The 13628-nt window shown below is 40.3% G+C and overlaps 1 protein-coding gene across 3 annotated transcripts; it reads left to right on the top strand.

Annotated features, from left to right (window-relative positions):
• The first annotated feature begins 1646 nt into the window (after nt 1–1646).
• On the top strand, nt 1647–12651 carry TEX12 (testis expressed 12). Of its 3 annotated transcripts, none has more exons than XM_082409541.1 (8): nt 1647–1783; nt 3305–3383; nt 4146–4257; nt 4347–4402; nt 5174–8046; nt 9305–9368; nt 11837–11873; nt 12417–12651. In XM_082409541.1, exons 1-5 carry the CDS (start codon nt 1758–1760, stop codon nt 5312–5314), a joined length of 414 nt encoding a protein of 137 aa, XP_082265667.1. In that variant the 5' UTR covers nt 1647–1757; the 3' UTR covers nt 5315–8046; nt 9305–9368; nt 11837–11873; nt 12417–12651. The 3 variants fall into 3 exon arrangements, with proteins under 3 accessions (XP_082265667.1, XP_082265668.1, XP_082265666.1); XM_082409542.1 differs by having other exon boundaries at nt 1676–1743; XM_082409540.1 differs by having other exon boundaries at nt 1689–1798.
• Nucleotides 12652–13628: the final 977 nt, after the last annotated feature.

The following is a 13628-nucleotide window of genomic DNA, read 5'->3' on the forward strand; positions in this document are numbered from 1 at the left end:
TAGCTGATCTCCCTGTGCTATGCTGCTGCTTCCCACTAGCTATCTATTTTACGTTTGGTAGTGTATATATGTCCATGCCACTCTCTCACTTTGTCCCAGGTTACACTTCTTCCTCCCTGTGTCCTCATTCTTTGAATATTCTAAAGCACCAGACAACTATAACCCTGTGTGCCCTCTCACTTATTCTCACTCATGTAGCTTATACAATGGAGAAAAGATTTAAAAAATGTTTATGCTGTTCTCTTAATCTGATGTAAACATTTATGTATTAGGTGGAATCATTTTTTCCTGGAAATATTTTAACAACTAGATAACTACCTGTTTAGATATCATACAATGTGAAGGCTGGGAGAGGAATTAGGTCAGTATTTCTCAGACTTTTGGATTTGATGGACCATTAAGAATAATAACAACAATAATGACAATAATGAAGAAGAGATAAACACTGAGTGGATAACTTTACATTTTATCAAGTAAGGACATTAAAAATGTAAAAAATTTTATATTTTTTATTTCTTGAGAGGACACGTTAACATCAAAAATTTTATGACATAGTAACAGAATAAAAGAATCTTTTAAAGTGAGTACATTAACTTCAGGAAAAACTCATTACTTTTCCCTTCATTTTATCACAAATAGGGAACATTTCAATACAGATTGGAATCAGTCCTCAGATAGTGATTAGAATCCTTTAAAGACTATCGATAACTGCACCATAATCACTAGTCTAGCTTTATTAAATGACTTACATTTCACAATAATGCCAACTCAAGTTAAACCGAGTACTTTTTTCCTAGGAGCTTACTTGAAACAATTGGCTTTTCCACAAACCAATAAACAAACATATACACACAATACTTAACGTCTTGACAACTAACATTTAAATAAGCCAAAGGGGAAAAAACAATAATATGTATGTGTTAAACATAATTTGCTAAGGTGTAAGATTGTGGACCTGGAATTTATGGGAAGTGTTATTGACCTTTGTTTTATGAGGTGATATGCTTTTTATTTTCTTCCACAACTAACGGAGGCATTAAGTGTGGAACATCTATCTTTCAAGTTGCAGGTCAAAGTCACCACATTAAAGCTCCCCATAAGGCTAAACTTCAAATACGTGAGCCACGTGTGTTACAAAATTTTTTTTTCAAAGTTGCCAATGAAGTTGATTAGTTATTGACACACCAAGAAGGGAATTTTCTCAACCGGTGTGATTCCGGAAGTTTGGTTGCACGAAAGAGAAAGAGGCGAAGGAACGTAGGTTCTGGATACAAAGTGTCGGCTTGAGGGCCAGGGGAACTCAGGTTTAAACCATTGCTGCAGACCCACCACCTGGGACAGGATGTAACTTTTACTTGGAAAGTGGTGGTGGTGTGCTACTATTTCGTGTTCCTTTTTTGAGGTTCCAAGAGGCTGGGACACACCCGGCCTTCCTCTGGCAGTTCTTCCTTGGTCTTTCTTGAGAAACCAGTCTCAGATCTCTCCCTTCTTCCCCAGACACTCACTCGGAGGTGGCGAGTTCTGTTTCACGGAGACTCCAAAGCGCGAGACAAGGCGGGAAAAATCCCCCTCTCCTCGGCAGCGCGGGAGGCGGGGCAGGCGCCTCACGTAATCTGCGCGCTGCACGCTGGGAAAGCCGCCTCCCCGAGCCTGCGCACTCGCGCGCACGCCGGGCCTTCTCGTTCCCGTGCTTTGGCTGACGAGGAAGCTCCCGACGCCGCCGAGCCATAGACTGCTCCTGGGGTGGGGCTGCGCGGATGAGCGCCCATGAGAGTCTGACAGGGTGTGAAGCAAGGCAGTGAGAGAGGGTGGACGCTTACCCGCAGGGTCTCTGGTGGGGCTGAAACGCTAGTGGGGAGGAAAGGAGGGGCGCGGCGGGAAGTGAGAAGCAAGATGGGTGGGATGGTCTAGGAGGCCGAGATGGCGGTGGGAGGAAAGAGAAGGTGAGGAGAAAACGGTTGCACAAGGCCTGGCGGTAGTGCTTGGTAATGACGAAGGCACCAACGCCTCAGATTGCACAGCCGGGGTCAGTGGCTGTGAATGGTATTTGTCACAGGTGGAGGCCCAGCCTCTAGACCAGGCCTTGATTCAGCTGAGGGCCTAAACTCTGACAGAAAAATTAATCTGTTTTTACAGAAGCAGAATTACCTAATTAGATTTTGACTTGACATACATGCATGTTCTTTTACTTTGAGAGAGGCGAGAAGAGGTGTAAAAGGAAAAGGGAAGAAAAAAGAGGAAGGGAGACGAGAACCGCTCTCGTGGTCGCTTCTCTGAAACATTCTCAAACTTCCCAAGGCAGAGGGAGAACTACTGTGCATGTGTAGTATTTTCTAGGTATTACCGTTATAGCGCTTAAATTTATATACTAGAAAGGTACTGACAGGAATGTAGAAGCGCTATATGGAATTTACTAAACAGCCATCTTGATTGTTGTTGCTGCCTTTCTGTCATATATATGAATATTATACATGACTAAGCAGACAGATTCATTACAGTTTTCCAGGTCAGCATAGTTTCTCAAAAAGCAAGCAAAGCAAATGATAACTTGAGTGTAGACAGAGATCCTCATCCGTTAGGGTGTAGAGACTATACCATTCTAGGTTTCAACATTGTTCAGGTTTAAACTTAATCTTTCAGACTCCCAGGAAAATTATCTTAAGAATTTATGGGAAAGTAATTTAAAAGTAAAATTTGATGCCGTATGAAGGTAAGATAGGACAGTGGAAACAGAAGTCTCTTTTAGACTAGAAGAGATCTTGGTTCTAGTCTGGCCCAATTTTACATGTTTGAATTTGATCAACTATCTATCTCTGCCTCTGTTTTCACATCTGTAAAATTGAGATTGAATTAGATGAACTGTAAGATTTGTTTTAACATTAAGATTTTGTGAAGGCAGAAAAATCTTGAATGAATCCTGAGACAAGGCAGAAAGTGCCAAAGAGACAGGCTTGGCTGACTGTATATAGAGGGAGTAGAAGAAAATCATGGGGATGGTAGGCTGGCCCAGGTGATGTAGGACTTTGGATGCTCTACTATAGAATTTGAACTTATTCTGGAGCAATGAATGGTCAAGGGAAGGTTTTTTGAGTTAAGGGAATGCAGTAATCAGAGTTTTGAAAGACTGCCCAAACAGCAGTTGGTAGAATGAAACAGAGAAGGGAGAATTTGAGTAGGTTAGGTAAGTGACAAATAATGAGAGCCCAAACTAACAGTGGCAGGAGGAGTGGAAAGAAAGGGAAGGATTCAAGACAGCAGCAGCATGAGTTTGTACCTAAAATTGACATTGCTCTAAACTTTGCAGCTCTTGCCTCCAGAATATGATGGCCAGTCACCTTGTAAAACCTGATACTAGAAATTGCAAGAGACCAAGAGAGTTGGAGGTAATCTTTGTGCTTGTGGAGCCTTACTCTTTTATTTTATATACTTCTCAAATTTTTTCCATTTAAGATAATTCGACTGATAAATGGAATTTAATGTCTTCATATTCCCAGAGCTGGGATTGTCCCAGCAGGAACTCTGTTGACTCCAGCTGCCTTTTCACTAAGTATAGGCCTCCAGGAAACTATTGGGAGGTTTCTTTGTGGTAATTTGTGATCTAGAGACAGAAGTGGGTTCATGCCTTTATGATACATAAGACTTTACATAATTATTTTGATACCTAAGTAGGATACCTAGGTACTATACTTGCTGATATTTTTGAAAAAGAGCACTGTATCCTGCCCTTCTTCACTACTACCCCACCAATTGATCTGTTTACATTTAGAACATTATTTGTTCCCTTAAAGATTATGTTATCTTGCAAAAATTTGCAAGCATATGGCTGTTATCCAAATGAAAGTTTTGCTCTTTTGCTATGGAAAACATCTGCTGGCGCAAGATACAGGAAACTTTTTCATCAGGAGATTAATACTATTTTCAAAGTCTAAACACATAATAAAATTATTATGTTGAACAAAGTTGGGCCTAAAAGTTTGCTGGTTAATAAAATTACAAATAACTAACCAGGACACAAGAGTATATAATTTCCAGCATGTTTGCTTTTCTCTGAAAGATGTTTTATTTGCTTTTTTTTTTTAACAGAATGTATATATCTTAAGCATCTTGCTAGCAATTTACCTATTTTCTCTACTTTCTTCTATTAGCCTCAAATGCCAGATAGTCCACAACTGTCCTCTTTTGGAAAATCAGATTCTTCTTTCTCTGAAAGCTCTGGACTATTTTATAAAGATGAAGCCCTGGAGAAAGATTTGAATGGTGAGCTATAAAGTGCTTATATTTCTATACATTGATATTATAATATGGAAAGTTTATTATAGTTAACTTAGTGATTTATTTTTGAACAGATATGAGCAAGGAAATTAATCTAATGCTGTCTACATATGCAAAGATCTTAAGGCAAGTACTTACAGTATATTCTCTTGAGTCTTTATTTTACACATAGAAGTTTTCTTCTGGAAACTCCATAATGGGAAGTTTAGTTCAGGGGCTACAAAACCTACCTAGTAATTATAATTTTGAAATTTTTTATTCTACCTCAGTTTCTTATAATAGATTAGTTGTTTATTTTCAAAGACTACCTTTTCCACTAAACATCTTTTGTTTTGATACTCTCAGAGCTGAAACGAGGCTGGATATATTTTGTTCTCTAATTATCAATAGATGATAAAACACTTAAAATTTTATGAAAAAACTTTCAGAAAAATACCATTTGGTGAAGTTAACCATAATAATAGAGTGATGTTAAAGATAAAGTAAATATATTTATGAAATATTTAAATATTATCAATATATACTTGAAGGCTGAATTTAAATATTCTGTTGGCCTGAGACTATCATGTTTTATAAGGTGTTTTTTAAAACTACTGGACAGTCACTGTATTTGAATAATGGTTTGTGTGGCTGTTAATGTATATAGTTTAATATTAGAATTATAATGTGTAAGACACAGATTCTGCTGTGTCAAGGGACTTTGAGTAGTCAAAAATATTTGTGGAACTAATTTAACTTTTACTGAGCAGTGTTTGTAAATTAATGAAGCTTTTTGATGTACAAAGCCATTTAAATGAAATAGCTAACAAATATAGCATAATAGAACACATCACTATGATAGTGTGTTTAGATGTTATTACTATTTAGTTTAATGTAAAACTTTTTTTTCCCCATTAGTGAGAGAGCAGCAGTAGATGCATCGTATATTGACGAGATAGATGGACTCTTCAAAGAAGCCAATACTATTGAAAACTTTCTAATACAGAAAAGAGAGCTCCTGAGACAGAGGTTTACAGTGATTGCAAACACACTACACAGATAAAATTGTGTACTTAAAATAAGCTGAGAATTTAAACCCATTATTGTTGTAATGAAAGAATGACATTTGTGCTCTGAATGCTCTCCAGTTGTTAAGAAAATGTATACCTTAAATATAGAAGGGGAAACTCCTTAAATTTCTTTTCTCGATTTAAAAGGGGCATTAAGCTGGACATTAATATGATACATAGCTTTTCTTTTGAGAGTCAAATATTTGGCATATTTTATAAAAGTGTAAACTATTTAAATTGTATATGGATCCTTTTCTTTTTTTTCTTAAACCTCCTAACCTTTCTTAAATTTCTAAAAGAAGGCTCAGTGAGTTAATTTGATAATATTTAATAATATTGCACTTTTTCTTTTAGAATATTTTGTTTAAATAGCAGATAGATAGCTTTGGAGATAGTTTTAAGATGTTTTTCATGGTCAGCATTGAAAAAAATTAAAACCCAAAAGTAATTTGTCCAGTTTCTCAATATGTAGTTAAACCGTGCTATTGCTATTTAATATTACCATTTGATTATTTTCACTATTATTATTATACATTGCTAATAAAAATTTGGTTTAAAATTATTGTCTTGTGGTAAAATAAAAACCAGAAATTACTAACCAGAACTTTATATGAATTGACTTTTTTACACATCAGCCATATCAATGGTACAGTTAATGAAGTATATATAGAAGCCTTAGCAGCTAGCTGTGTGGTATAGGATAAAGATTAGTGGTCCAGAAGTAAAAAGATTGTTTAAACAAGTCAATCTCAGTGAGTCATTTCAATCCTATTATAATTCAGAAATTGAATTCGGACTAGGAAATCTCTTAATATTTATCTAGCTGAAAAAATCCTACCTTTGTTGGAAGGTACTGCTATGATTTTATTGAAAACTTTTAATATGTTATATAATTATATGTGATAGCTATATTGATCAGATTTTTAAAAATCACAGCACAAATTGTTCAATCATATAGATAATTCAATCTATTATTTGTATATTTTGCCTATATAAGCAATCACAAATTTGGACATATTTACAGGCAGTACTACAGGGAATTTGGTATTCCTCAGGTGGACAGCATGTTTGCCTTGCCTTCTAAATGTTAAAATAAAATCTCATTTCATCAGATTACTATTTTAAGGCATATATATCATATATAATAAATATTCATACAAGAAAGGACTGAAAACAGTAAAGTAAAAGAATATTTACTAAAAGTATTGGTTATTAAGTGGAAAAAATTATTTGGTTTGTACAGGGATATGTTAACGTCACAGGATAGGTTGGAGGTCAATGAAGATTAGAAATGGGATTTTTAAAACTTTTTATTAAAAAAATGTTTTTAACATCTTTATTGGAGTATAATTGCTTTACAATGGTGTGTTAGTTTCAGCTTTGTAACATAGTGAATCAGCTATACATTTACATATATCCCCATATCTCCTCCCTCTTGCATTTCCCTCCCAGCCTCCCTATCCCACCCCTCTAGGTGGTCACAAAGCACCGAGTTGATCTCCCTGTGCTGTGCTGCTGCTTCTCACTAGCTGTTTTACATTTGGTAGTGTATATATGTCCATGCCAGTCTCTCACTTCGTCCCAGCTTACCCTTCCCCCTCCCCGTGTCCTCAAGTCCATTCTCTACACCTGTGTCTTTCTTCCTGTCCTGCCCCTAGGTTCTTCATAACCATTTTTTTTTTAATTCCGTATATATCTGTTAGCATACGGTATTTCTTTTTCTCTTTCTGACTTACTTCCCTGTGTATGACAGACTCTAGGTCCATCCACCTGACTACAAATAACTCAGTTTCATTTCCTTTTATGGCTGAGTAATATTCCATTGTATATATGTGCCACATCTTCTTTATCCATTCATCTGTCGATGGACACTTAGGTTGCTTCCATGTCCTGGCTATTGTAAATAGAGCTGCAATGAACATTCCAAGAAGAGGTTTTTAAATTGGATTATGCATTATGTGTGTGCGTATACGTTTCTATTTTTTTCCATACCCAAAATTACAAACCTGCCATGGCTGGTCTTGTGCAGGACTCTTCCACACGTGAGAAAATGAGAGTTGTCTATATGTTAAATCTGTATGGACTTCGCAAGTGACCTTTTGTCTTTCATTGAAAGCACTTGACCTGTAGCAGTGTGGCCTCACCAGTGAAGGAGCAAAGGCTTTACTAAAGGCCCTTGAAAGCAACAGAACTCTGGTCGTTTTGGATATAAGAAAAAAATCCACTTGTTGGTATGTGGTCACTTTTTTTTAAAAATTGAGTAACACATAGCAAAACAAAAAGAGTTTGTTCACGTATTGACAGTTTTTAAAACTTAACGTGTTTCACTTTCCTCATCGTATACAGTTGGCCCTTGAACAGCTTAGGAGTTAGGGGTGCCGCCCCCCACGCAGCTGAAAATCTGAGTATAAGTTTATAGTCAGTGGTTCCGCATCTGTGGATTCAACCAACCTTGGCTCGTGTAGGACGATAGTACATATTTATTGAAAAATATCCGTGTGTCAGTGGACCCACGAGGTTCAAACCCATGTTGTTCAAGTGTCAACTGTACTTTTCTAATGTTGCACTTCCCTTATGTTTTTAGCCGATAATGTACTAATTAAAGTGAGTTATACCTTTAAATTGTTCTTATCTCTACTCTGAATAGAGGTGAACCTAGATACTAAGCCTGCTTCCACCAAGAGCATTATTTCCTTGTTGTGCAACCTCTGAATTCTTGCAAGGAGTACTTTATTCATTTGTCAGTTTCACAAGTAATTTTTTTAATAGCTTCTGTGTGCCAGATACGGGGTCAGGCACTAGGGATAAAGCAGTGAACCAGACAGACAAAAGTCTTGCCCTCGTGGAGCTTACATTCTAGTGAAGGGGTTCAGATAGAAATGAGTAAACAGATAAGTAACATAATTTTAGACAGTAGGAAGTGCAAAAATATCTTAATGTAAGGAGAGTGAGGGGGAGCAGGTAGGACTCCATTGGATAGGTTTGTCAGGGGACAGCTTCACTGGAGAAGTGGCATTTGAACGGAGACCTGAATGAAGAGAGGAGCAAGCAATGGAAGATCTGGGGTAAGCACACTCCAGGACAAGGAGGCGATGAGTATGCAGGCATGTAGGTGGGTGGAGTATTTAAGGAAAAGCAAGGAGGCCAACATGGTCAGAGTAGTGAGTGAAGAAGAGTGTGGTATGACATGAGGTCAAGGAGCTAGCCAGGGGCCTGATCTTGTAAAGTCTTGAAGGCCAGAGTAAAGGTGTGGATTATTCTAAATGAGTAGAGGGTTTTGAACTGGAAAAAGGCATGATCCAAATAGTATCTGAATAAGATGACTTGGTATAGAGAATAGACTTGGGGGGATAAAGAAGAGAAACAGGGAGACCAGTTAGGAGACTGTCACAGTGGTCCAAATAAGAGATGTTTATGGCTTAGCTTAGGTTGGAAGTTTGGAGCAAGTGAAAAGTGGTTGAATTCAGGTTGTGTTTTGCGGGTGTAGCTAACAGGGCTTGCAGATAGATTAGATGTAGGGTATGAAGGAAATAGTAACAAGGAGACAAGTCGTTGATGATTATGTGTGCAACTGGGTGGTATCACTTAGAAAAAGGGGGCTGATGGGAGGAGCAGCTTTTGAGGGGATATCAGGACTTTGGTTTGTTATCTTAGATGCGCTTTAGGTATCTGAGTGTCTGGACAGTGCTCAGACTGTACTTTCTATCCAAAGGTATCCAAAGCCACTTTAGATGCAAAATGTTTAAAGTTGGCCTTCGCTGCGGCCAAAATGGTAGCCACTGGGGGCAGTCTGCAAGATGGCATCTTAGGTTTTAGAGGAAGAAATTAGAATACACAAAGGGGGGAATAAGTGTATAATTACATAATGTAGATTTCATATTTAATTTTATGGGAAAAGCAATAATTAGTTGGCTTTTGGTTTTAAATGGAAATAACCACTCACTGGGAAATAATTACTCTAATTTCAATTTATTTTACTTTAGATCATTCTGTTATGAAAGCAGTTATCCAAAAAGTTCTCCAGATGGAAGGAGTGCCAAGTCAGAGGTATATAGCATGTTTTAGTTCTCTCGGAAGAATTTCTCTTTAATGGCTCGTTTTTCTTTCTTTCTTAAAAGAAAATGGGGGCTTCCCTGGTGGCGCAGTGGTTGAGGGTCTGCCTGCCAATGCAGGGGAGGCGGGTTCGAGCCCTGGTCTGGGAGGACCCCACATGCCGCGGAGCAGCCGGGCCCCTGAGCCACAATTGCTGAGCCTGCGTGTCTGGAGCCTGTGCTCCGCAGCGGGAGAGGCCGCGGTGGTGAGAGGCCCGTGCGCCGCGATGAAGAGTGGCCCCCGCTTGCCGCGGCTGGAGAGGGCCCTCGCACAGAAGCGAGGACCCAGCACAGCCAAAAATAAATAAATAAAATGATTAAAATAACTTAAAAAAAAAAAGTTAAAAAAAAAAAAAGAAAGAAAATGATCAAGGTGCTTTGTGCCGTCTTAAAACTAAGTTTTTAGTCCAATGAAATGGCTTTTCTGTTTTTGAAAATATTGTGTGATGCCTTAATTTAGGTTCCCAGAAATGCAGATTGAAAACCTTTGATTAACTTAAAGTATCTTAATTTCCAATGAAGATCAAACCCTCCTAAATTACCTGTAACTTAAATGGCATATTTATCATTTCTGTCTCAGTACCAGTGGATAACTTCTCCATTGGTGAAGGAACCATCCACAACTGCTAGACAGAAAAAGGGAACTATAATTTTGGGAAGTGGTCAAAAAGGAAAAGCTACTATTAGAATTGGTTAACTCTTTCTTGTTTTTAATGCTACTAGAACTTATACCCCTTATGTTTTCCGATGTGCTAAAATTAAAACAGCCAGTATTAACCACATGCACATTAGGAGGCCTATATTAGGAGTCGCCAAGTGTGTCGGGTGCCGTGGACAGCTGAGGCACGTTTAGCCCAAAGGCAAGTTCCAGCGCATTGCAGAGAGCAGACGAAATACCCGGTGGTGAAAATTCACTGTTGCTAAGGGTTGAAACGAACCAAGAATTCCTCCTGTTTCTCAGGGTGTTCCGTTTGGCTGTTAATGAAATGTATTTCCAAGGAAGGCAGGCATGTGGCTGAAAAGGTCAGCGGTGCCTGGGGGTCACAGCGAGACCCTCCCATCTCGCCCCCTCTCGGCCATCCTGTGCTCTGGGAGCAGAGCTCTCAGCTACAAGTGAAACATAGTAGCTTCCATATCCGGATTCTAAGATTTTCTAAAGCCCTTTAAAGGCCCCCTTCTCTGAGTGGTGCTTGACCTGCTGGTGTTTGGGGCGGGAGGGTGGGCTGGGTGGAGGGTCTGAGCGCCATCCTGAGGGAAGGGCTTTGGAGGCCTGTGTGCGCCTGAGACCGGGGGCCCAGTGCCCGTGTCCGAGGGGAGGCTAGCGCTGACTCCAGCCGTGCCGAGCCAGACGTCGCCCTCCTTCCCGACAAGCCAGCAAAGCCTGTCGCTCACCTTCCTGGCTGTGCTGCTTACACGTGCCCTCTGGGAAGGCCAGCCTGGCAGAGCTCTGTTCCTGCCCTTTGGGCTGCTGGTAACTGAGTACCTAGCCTGGGTGCTGGAGGGGAGGATCCATAGATGGTGGAGGCCCAGCGCCTGCCCAGGGTGCTGCCCCTCTGCTGAGGGACGCTCGCCCAGCTGGTTAGCCCTGTTCGCACCCAGCTGCCCAGAGTCAGCGCCCAGGCCAGGAACAGCAGCCTCCCCATTTCCTCGGTGTCTTCTGGTTTTGTTCCTTTCTTCTTTTCGCTGCCTTCCTCCCCAAAGAGGCAAGATACTAATCTTCAAGAACCAAATCAGGCCATGATTTTCCAGCTAAACTCATGACAGTTCTGCACTTCTGAATGACTGGGTACAAACGTTTGCAAGGATGAGCTCTTGGGTGAGGCGCCAGCCAACTTTTCTAGCTTCATCTCTCTTGCTTGTGTGTGGGCACCCCCTGCTGCCCCAGATGCCTTGACTCCTCCATTTTCGTATATTCCTCCTCAGAATGCTGCCACCACCCCATCCTGGCCTTTGGGAATGTTAGCTGGCTGTTCCCCACAGCATCCTGTCACCCTGGTCCACTCTTTCTAACCTCTGTATGCCCTTCTATGAAATCTTGTCAGGTCCAACTGGAGGAAGACCACCTATAGGTCAGTTAGCTTGGGAAGGAACCCAACTGTGTGACCTGCTTCCCCTTTCCCAGTGTCTTTAAAATAACGTTTAAAAAAAAAAAAGAAAAAATGTTGTTCTAGAGCTCCTATACCATCTCTTACCACCAACAGAAAACCACCCCCCAAAAGGGGGACCTCATTCATATTGAAAATAACTTCTTAACGTGTAGGCATTACCTTAGGGCATTCTCGACACTGGGGGAGGGAAAAGCCATTGTATTTTTTTCTAACATTCATGTTAAACTTCTTTCCAAAGTTCTTTACACTGTGGTATTCTTACAGGTAGACAATGTTGCCAAACAAGTGTTTGTTTCTTCCCTTTTTCTTCCCCCAGGCTCAAAGATTTGGAAAGAGATAGTTTAACAGAAAAGGTCAGGTAATCTCCACCTTAACAAAATGTATGCTCAAATGTGACCATTTGACAGACACTATGTAGTTCCTAAAAACAAATTTAAGTGGAATTGGCTCTCTTTTCCCTGAAGTTGAGGATAACGTGGATGTTTTTGTCTAACGTGCTGGACTAATAGGCTATTATTGGTTAGCTTTTGGTAACTCATCGAGTTTCCCAGTCTGGGTTCCGTACCATCGAGTCTGGATTATAATTTGTCGAGTCTGGATTATAATTTGTCCTGGTCACACTGTTTTTCAAAATCAGGTTTGTTCTAGTATGCTATTATGTGTCTGTTTCACCTTTAATCTTTCCATTGTTCACCACTCTGGAGATGGTGTGATATGATCTTAACGAAAACAACAGGAACATGTCTTGTGAATATTTAGTTTTCTTTTTGGCCGACTCAGCATTGCCTGCCATTCAGTCATTGTTATGTGACCAGGCAGTGTAACTATTTGTGTATTAGTCCATTGGTTCATAGCTTGGGAATGTGGAGACTTCTAAACCTATATCCTTCCCTTAGGAATGCGTGAAGGAGAAATGGAATCTCTTGCCTGAATTTCTGCAGACAGAAATAAAGAATCAGTTATGTGACTTGGAAACCAAATGACATAAAGAAGAATTATCAGAGGTTCAGTCGTCAGCATCCCGGCGGCTAGAAAACGTTTCCTCCCATGTAACTTGACTGTGACCAGGGAGGCAGGATCATCCCACCTCTCCCTGTTACCTGATAGTTATAAAGGAAGCGCATGTGTTTCCTTATTCTCTCATGGCCACTTGTTGACATTCACTGCTACTTAAATTATCCTTTCCTGCTGTAGGAGGGCTACCTGGCTAAAGTCAAATCCCTTTTACATACAGATTTGTCCTTGGAGAACGGAGCTCATGCTTTCAGTCGGGAAGTGGATGGATGTCTAGAAAACGGGAGCCAGACAAGTGGTGAGGAGCACAGAGTGGAAATAGCAGAGAAAGAGAAGTCCTCCAAACCTGTTTGCAAACTTTGCATGCCCAGGAGAAGCAAGTCCGATGGAGAAACAAAATGTAAGAGCACTTGACTCGTTTGACCTCGTTGGAGTCTGGTACCGCCTAAGGGGAGGACAGACTCGGTGCCATAGGGTCTGTCAGTTCCCCCCACACACAACCCCTCCACCGGCAGTACTCGTTTTTTGTGTATCTTTTTTTATTTTCATTTTTTGGGGGGTGGGGGGTGGGGGGTGGCTGTGTTGCTCGGCTTGTACGATCTTAGTTCTCCAACCGGGGATCGAACCCGGGCCCTCGGCAGTGAGAGTGCCGAGTCTTAACCACTGGACCGCCGTGGAATTCCCTCTTGTGTATACTTGTAGCTAGCTTAGATATATACTTTAAATTTTTGTCTTCGACCAAGTTATAGAGCATTAGATCCCCAAATGTGGTTGAATTTATGAGGTATAAGAAAACAGGAGCTGCTGATATTTATGACTTGTAAGTGACATGCCTGTTGAAGCTAAACATTTAGACTCCTTCCCCGCTTGTAGTCAGAGTAACTCTTCTGGAATTTTTAAAAATAAGAGCCTGGGACTTGAGCTCAGGTCAGGTGCTTGGCCACTTCATCGTTTGACGAAATAAGCAGAGGCTCTGTTTCCTTGTCCGTCTCAGGGTTGGGCCCTTCATCCAAGAGCTTGTGTTAAAATGGCCTAGCAAACTGGCAGGTGCTAATTTGATGACTTTATGAAGACGGTGGTTGCTTAGAATAAGA

The sequence above is a fragment of the Balaenoptera physalus genome (genome assembly GCF_965194825.1).
Source record: "Balaenoptera physalus genome assembly, chromosome: 10".
Taxonomy (NCBI): Eukaryota; Metazoa; Chordata; class Mammalia; order Artiodactyla; family Balaenopteridae; genus Balaenoptera; species Balaenoptera physalus.

Bases quoted from the DNA above. Each gene is read 5' to 3' on its own strand.
- TEX12 (XM_082409540.1), top strand. From the start codon at position 1,758: ATGAGCGCCCATGAGAGTCTGACAGGGTGTGAAGCAAGGCA. The intron at 1,799-3,304 runs GTGAGAGAGGGT...TAAACTTTGCAG, and splicing joins ACAGGGTGTGAAGCAAGGCA to CTCTTGCCTCCAGAATATGA. The intron at 4,258-4,346 runs GTGAGCTATAAA...ATTTTTGAACAG, and splicing joins CCTGGAGAAAGATTTGAATG to ATATGAGCAAGGAAATTAAT.